We start from the raw sequence: 7288 nt of genomic DNA, 5'->3' as shown, positions 1-7288 counted from the left end.
AACTTGCAATGTGCAATGAATACTATAAAATACCAACTCTAGATGAAATATAGTAGGATTAGCAAATGGATAAAATACGGATCTAGAAATATTCTGATCACTAGGCTCTATGAATGATTTAAGTCAAACTCAACTGTCTAAAACACCAAAAGTACCACCAAAAGTACGCTAAAATAGACAAAGTTAAATTATCTTCAAAAAATGAAAATATTACTAAAATCCCCCGTCCATCCCCTTATCCTAATCTACGAGTTGCTTCCCTTATCCTACAAACCAAGCATACTGACAGCTACACGGGTTTTGAACGATCCAAAATTGTAGGAGCCGTCAGCAGCTCAAAACCAACCTTCCCCTATGAAAGTCCTACGTCTACTCCTTTCCCAACGCCCAAGGAATCTCTACGCCCCTAGTAAGAACGCTAACATCAACGGGGCAACGCACGACCTCAACGGGGAAACACCCGTTCCCCTCGGACGGACGGATGTTAATCGCTGCTGGATTATCTGGTGATAAAAAAGCAAATAACAGTGCTCGAAAACATCTCGTTCAGAAACTGGTCAGCAAAGGAGTTCCGCCAAACACCATTGGCATGAGATCCGCGCTATCACAAGAAGGCAAAGAACCAATATACCCTGCCTCCGGCACACATACACAACACACATGGAGGCAGTCCGTTAATGACCTTAGCTGTTCTTTGATAGAAATTTTAGCGAGTTCATCTATTGTATCTCTAAGTAGATTACGTGATTGATCGTTACATACCAAAAGTAGATTTACGTTAAACTATCCCATTATAATTATATCGCAGATACCCTTATTAAAAGCTTTATCTGTCTATAGTTCGATTCTATTCTAGAGTTAATGGTATTTCAGTGAGATAGCACTATGAAGTCGGCATCAGATCCGCTCTATTATGAGGAGACATGTACACGAACATGTCCTATCTGCAGCACACATACACACATGTTCGCATACACATCACACATGTAGGCATGTCGTTAAATGACCTTAGTTGTTAATAGGGTGTTAAACAAATTAAAAACTATTCGATCATTTCGGTAAATACAAAATGAGTCATGAAACCCGGTAGGATTTAACGACACACTACCATCCGACTCAGCCAAGTCTCTGTGAAATGTTATATACTACATTCCCGTAGCTCTGTGTGAAATATATCTAGTTTGTAATTTAGGCTTTGTACAATAATATAATAATAATAGTTCAAGGTTCTTATGTACCGCTTTGTCACAACGTAGTTCAAAGTTCGTCTCAAAGCGGTTCACTAACTACTATCCGGGGTTATAGGGCCTTTGCAACCAGCCAATATTGTTCTCAACTCCCTAGGGAACATACAGCCGGTGCTGCCATTTTGGGCGCTCACAGCTAGCATTCAACAATTCAAGCTCTTCTCAACCACGTACTCATTTACAGCTGAAACTGGAACAAGCGGAGTAAAGTATCTTGTTCAAGGATACAAAACAGTGCCGTGACTCAAACCCGCGACCTTTCGGTCACGAGCCCGGCGTCCTACCACTAGACTACTGTGCCTCCATAAATCAAGTAAACAAAAGATTAATTGGTGAGATTTGATATACTTTTGAGTTTTAGTTTGAAGAAGAAGATGACGTGTTTATGTCTAACGTTTGCCAAGGGTTTAACTCAACATCACCGCACCGGAAAAAAGAGCCAGAATATAGCCACTAAAGATAATACTACAATTATATAATAATATATAATATAAACATGATCATTAACGCCTGCTGCTACCTTGTTTAGGGATATCAAGATTGTAAGGATCACTTTTAATAGTGAAGGATAATATGCAAAATTAGACTATTCCACAATTAAAAATTCTTTAGACGCCCTAGTAGTTAAAACAATGCTAGATATTTGTCAATTTACCAGAAATGATCACTTTGGACCGCCATAAATAACTATTAATTTACATGAAGCGGAGAGAGGTAAAGGGTATTGGAAAATGAACACAAAAACTATAAATTATAGCCATTTCAGGGACATCTTTAAGACTTTCTGGGGAAACTGGAAAAATTCAATACCGCATTTTGATAGCAAACGAGAATGGTAGGATATGACAAAATTGAAAATCCAAAAATTGTGTAAAGCATATAGCTTATCACGGAAAGACAATATCCAGAAAATGGAGTCAGAAGTGAGAAAACTACAACTGAGTTAAGATATGGGTATGGCAAATGATGCGATAAGATCAAAAAGACTTAAAGAAAAGATAGAAAAACATTATAGAGATAAATCGGGAGCCGCAAGAATCAGATCTAGAATAAAATGGTATGAAGAAGGGAAAAATATTAAGCGCTTATTTTTCAATCTGGAAACAGTAAGGAGAGTACAAAAACTATGGAGAACGGCTTAATGCACAGATGGTTGTTACAGCTTTATTTTAATAGAATAATAAATGAATAAGTCATTTTTTACCAAAAACTTTATACTACAGAGGTTTGGGATGAAGGGGAAGCAGAACAGCTATTACTAAATATGCAATCATCAGTTAATGACAATTTTAGGGATAAATGTGAAACTCACCCTACAGAAATAGAAATATTAGGAGCCAATAATACCCTTAAAAAATAAATCTCCAGGGACAGATTGAATACCCGAACATTTTTACCAAATGTATTGGAATACAATTAAGAAAAAATTCATAGAGATAGTACGAGAGATATTTGATAAAAAAGAATTATCAACAACCCAATACAAAGGATTACTTACGCTTTCATGTATGTATAAACAAGGAGAACGACAAGATATTGCGAACTGGAGGCCACTTACACATTCAAATACCGACTATAAGATGATTACCAAAAAATAGCTTTGCGATTTAACCCATTTTGCCCAAAATAATACATGGAGATCAGAGCGGATTTATCAAGGGAAGGAAAATAGAAGAGTCGATAAGATTGATATCAGATATAATGGAATGTGTAGATTCAGAAAACAAAGATGGGGCAATAAGCTTTGAAGACCAACAAAAAGCGTTTGACAGAGAAGAATGGGGATGGTTGGAAAAAAAATCAATTTTTGGGAAAATATGATCAGATGGCTAAATGTTACTATGACGTATAAAAAAGTCTCAAAGTTGTATGCTCATTAACGTTCATTTATCAAAATTCTTCGCTACCAGTAGATCAGTAAAACAGGGATGCCCTTCATCACAGATGCTCTACATATTGCAAGCGGAACCTATGACTTGCACGATTAGAAGCATTAAAAATATTTAAGGTATCAATTTACCAGAGGTAAATAAAATGAAACGTCAAGCAAAAATAAGCATGTTTACAGACGATTCGCCATTATTTATAGGAAAAGAATAGTCAATACCAATAATATTTGAAGTACTGAACAAATACGAGAAAGCTTCAGGTGCAAAAGGTCATCTTAAGTAGACTAAAGGGATATATATAGGTCGTATAGAAGCCTCCAAACGTTAGAGCTAAAACTTGGACGAAAGGTAATGTTAAAGCACTAGGCATATTACATGACAAGAACAAAAAATTCGATGATAAAAAAGTAAAATAGAAAACATCATTACATGGAAAAAAGAGGTCTCTTGCTAAAAAGAAAGTCTTAATAGTAAAATCCATTATGTGCTCATTATGCAGATATGAACTAAATCAAAATACTATAGTAGACAAATTCATAAGACGAATCAATATTTGATATATGAATATGTATGAAACAGCAAAGTTAACAAAGTATCAAAAATAAACATGCTACTCGGAACGAGCAAAAGGGGGGTTATCAATGATTGATATAAACACAATCATAAAAATTAGTAGAATACAACTTATATACAGAATTATACACAGTGAAACTGATACATGGAATATTTTGGGAAAATATTGGTTACAAAGTTGTGAAATGAAATTTTGCACTAACTATTTTTTATGTAAATGCATTAGTACAAAAAGTCTAACCCTAAAAATACCATCAATATATGAGGGGGCACTAGTACACTGGCAAATATTACTAAGAATATACAACAATATTTCCAAAAAATAAACTTAAAACCAAAGTGTATTTTTTAACCATAAGTTATTGTTTAAGAAAAACCTATTAATTTTTAGAAATTGGGCAGAAAGTGGTAGAATGTGCCAGCTTAAAACATTAAAGAGTGAGTCCGATATTTTTGTTAATATGCGAGTTATGTCAAAGGTGCGAGTGCAATATATGTATTAATTTCCGATCAACAGTAGGTCAGTATGTAACATGCAATTAGCAGCTTAACATGTTAATGTGTGTGTTAAACATATGATGTGAGTTTTTAATGTACACGAACTAGCATATATTAAGTATTTTGAATAGATATGAATAAGGTTTTCAATTTGTGAATGTGTGAGTTTATGTATAGTATGTCAATTGTGTTAATTGTGAATAAACTTGATTAAAAAAAATGTAAGGTTTGAAAAAAGAAAAATATTTCACATCATATTAATACCAATACGACAGGGTTAGCAAGGCCTCGTTATAGCTAGATATAATATACGCATTTCTATATCTTCTGGCAATTTCATAGAATAAGCCAACTCTCGTTTTATGTAAAATGGTATTGAATGCCATTTAGGTAAACCTTGGATGATACAACAAATACTAGTTGAACGAGAGTTTGTCTACTCAATATGATTTTGCGACATGCTTGCAAAAGTTATGAGATTTGAACGTATGGTTAAAAAATGTGAATGTACATATTCCATTTGCATTCGTAGGAAAATCGAAATAGAACTAAATCAACGCAAAATCCTTACATAAAAGCAGTGAAGAGTTGGTAGCATTGGTAATGCATCTTTTGATGTTTGACCAAAACCGACACGTTGAAATTGAAATATTTCGATAATGTCATTTGCTTAAAGTGAACTGTTGGTCGATGATCGTATTGGGAGTGAAACGTTAACAAAACAGCACATCTACTTTTCACTCTGTATCACCTGTCAGTTTCAGAAAGATTAGTCATTTGGATTTAGAGATATTCTCGAGAATTTAAACTGTTGACGGACATTGTGATTACTATAAGGCACTTAATCTTATTAGCGTATCTAGTATTTTTGAAACCCTCAGCATTGTCGGCCAATAGCACCATATCATCTGCATACATCAAGAAAATTGATTAACTTATTGCTTGTTACTCTATAGAAGGATAAACTTCTAAGCACAAACTGTCGAGGTTTCTATATACAATTACACTTAACCCTGAAAGGCTATATAAACAACAAGCTTTAACTTGCTTTACATGCAAAATTGATCAGATTATTCAGTGATATATCGTCCAACAGTGTATTTGGATGAATATTGACGTTTTCGGTTGCCACTGACATGTCCCACTGGTCAAGGTAAATTACTTTGTCCAGTAAATCATTGAACTCTTCCAGTAAAACCTGTTCCACGAACATTCCAATGTAGGCATATGGCTTGTTTGCATTGATATATGTTATGAGGTGAGGACCTTTAATGAAAACTTGAACATCCGGGGACCTCGTCAGAAGCCTCACAACGGCAGCCTTTGCATGTCGCACGTGATCCCTTAAATCTACGTGATCACAGCACCTCGCGATGTGGGCATACCAGTGGATGATTACAATGGCAGAGCTGTTTCCCGGGATTTTGTCCAGTCTGTGGGCTACAGACTTAACGGTTTTCCTATCTGACCCCGGTGACCCGTGGAAGGGAAGCTCGTGCGGCTGCCATTCAGTGTCCAATCCCAATGTGGTGTTATACGCACGGGCGAACTTTTGCCATGCATGACCTGAAATATGTGCCGAATCCTTGATATTTAAGAAAGACGCAAGACGGAAGAACCACTGCCTGGTTGTTGAATCACCAATCGAAATGACAGGTCTGTCTTTAAGACACACCAGATACTTCTCCTTACTTCGGTCTACTGTGGGCTGGCAGAGAAGGTTGTGATACACTCCCCTGTAGAGGAAGCCTGACGGTACACTACTGTTCCATGTGAAGGCGCGAGGCAATACATTGCAGTGAGTGGAAGGCGTCGGATAGTCTAGATCTCCTTTGGAGCCTAAAACAAGTAGATGTGTTTCATCAGTGAAGTAATTAAAACTAGATAAAATAAAAAAAAAATTGACCAAACTTGAATTGAAGAGACAATATCTCAATACTGAAGACAATTTATTATTGTTATCTAGGTTTCCTTGAAACTTTTACAGCATTAACGCTAAGCTTAATGACTAAGATTAGTTGCGTCTGATGTTCGAGTTCCATGGGATATTGCAATCCTTTGTTAATTTTGTCTTTTAGGAACTATGCCATGACTACTGCCAAAATGCATATACTGTAACAGTATAATAAAACGAATGTATTGCATCGAGAATTGTGTCGAGTCAAGAGCTGTCAAGCGGCGACCCTCAAACTATAGGGAAATCTTAAATTTCTAAAAAGTTTGCTTCGTTTTCTTAGCTAAGTGATTTTATTTGCGCTTAAGTTTTAAACTTTACTCCTTTACTATTTCGTCTTTTAATATCTACCACTGCCAATATCGTTTGCCCAGACCGTTCCATGCTTAACAATATATTGAATTCAAGTGCTTGTAAAGGGCAACTCAGACACGCTCTGATATTGATATACATTGTAGTTTGACATTTTTACACATTTTAATATTTTGTTTCTGGTTTTTATGTATTCAGATTTTTGTGAATGTCTATTTTTTAGGTTGTTGTTTGGCCCTAAACGACTCAAATTGTCGATTGGTCGTAAAACAATACAAATACAATTTAGTACAATGTACCTATACAAATAGTGTACTGACTCACTGTGGAATCTGGTATTTAAAAAAAAAATATTGACGAAGTTGAAAAAAAATTCGATCAATCTTTTTCGTGTACTTTTACATCATTATACTTTAACAGCAAGCTAACAGCAAACTGTATTCTGGACACATGTATGCAGTTACCTGTGAAATTAAACATATTATCCTCAGGCTGTCTAGTCTACCGATGTTTATATGACAGCTTATCCGAATATAAATAAAATGAAATATACCAAATAATTTCTGTCCTGATTATAAAATCGAAATAATAGTTTACAATGTATCTAATAAAGTGATAGGTAATAAAACACTTACTTGGAACAATAGTCACATGGATCTGCTTCAGCAGTTCATCCTTATATCTAAACAGAAATCAATCTCACATAAAACGCATGATAGTTAAAATCCACGCGCACTAGTACTGTCCAATGACGGATCCAGAGACCTATCTGGGTTTTTTTCTCCAAAATTCAAGGGGGGGGGGGGGGGGGGGGG

At 35.6% G+C, this 7288-nt stretch overlaps 1 protein-coding gene across 4 annotated transcripts in view; it reads right to left on the bottom strand.

Annotated features, from left to right (window-relative positions):
- Positions 1–1490: 1490 nt before the first annotated feature.
- The window catches only part of LOC110452111 (NXPE family member 4-like), a 41182-nt gene continuing 35384 nt past the window's right edge, over positions 1491–7288 (bottom strand). For all 4 annotated transcript variants that reach the window (XM_021500442.1, XM_021500441.1, XM_021500444.1 and 1 more), the window contains 2 exons: positions 7109–7155; positions 1491–6046 (listed from right to left, as the gene is read on the bottom strand). In XM_021500442.1, the coding sequence (XP_021356117.1) occupies positions 5247–6046; positions 7109–7155 (847 nt within the window). In that variant the 3' untranslated portion in view covers positions 1491–5246. The remainder of the gene's footprint in view (positions 6047–7108; positions 7156–7288) is intronic.

This window comes from Mizuhopecten yessoensis, unplaced genomic scaffold, assembly GCF_002113885.1.
Source record: "Mizuhopecten yessoensis strain PY_sf001 unplaced genomic scaffold, ASM211388v2 scaffold6411, whole genome shotgun sequence".
In the NCBI taxonomy this organism is placed as follows: Eukaryota; Metazoa; Mollusca; class Bivalvia; order Pectinida; family Pectinidae; genus Mizuhopecten; species Mizuhopecten yessoensis.
The sequence above is the reverse complement of the archived record's forward strand: the minus strand, read 5'-3'. Positions and strand labels throughout refer to the sequence as shown.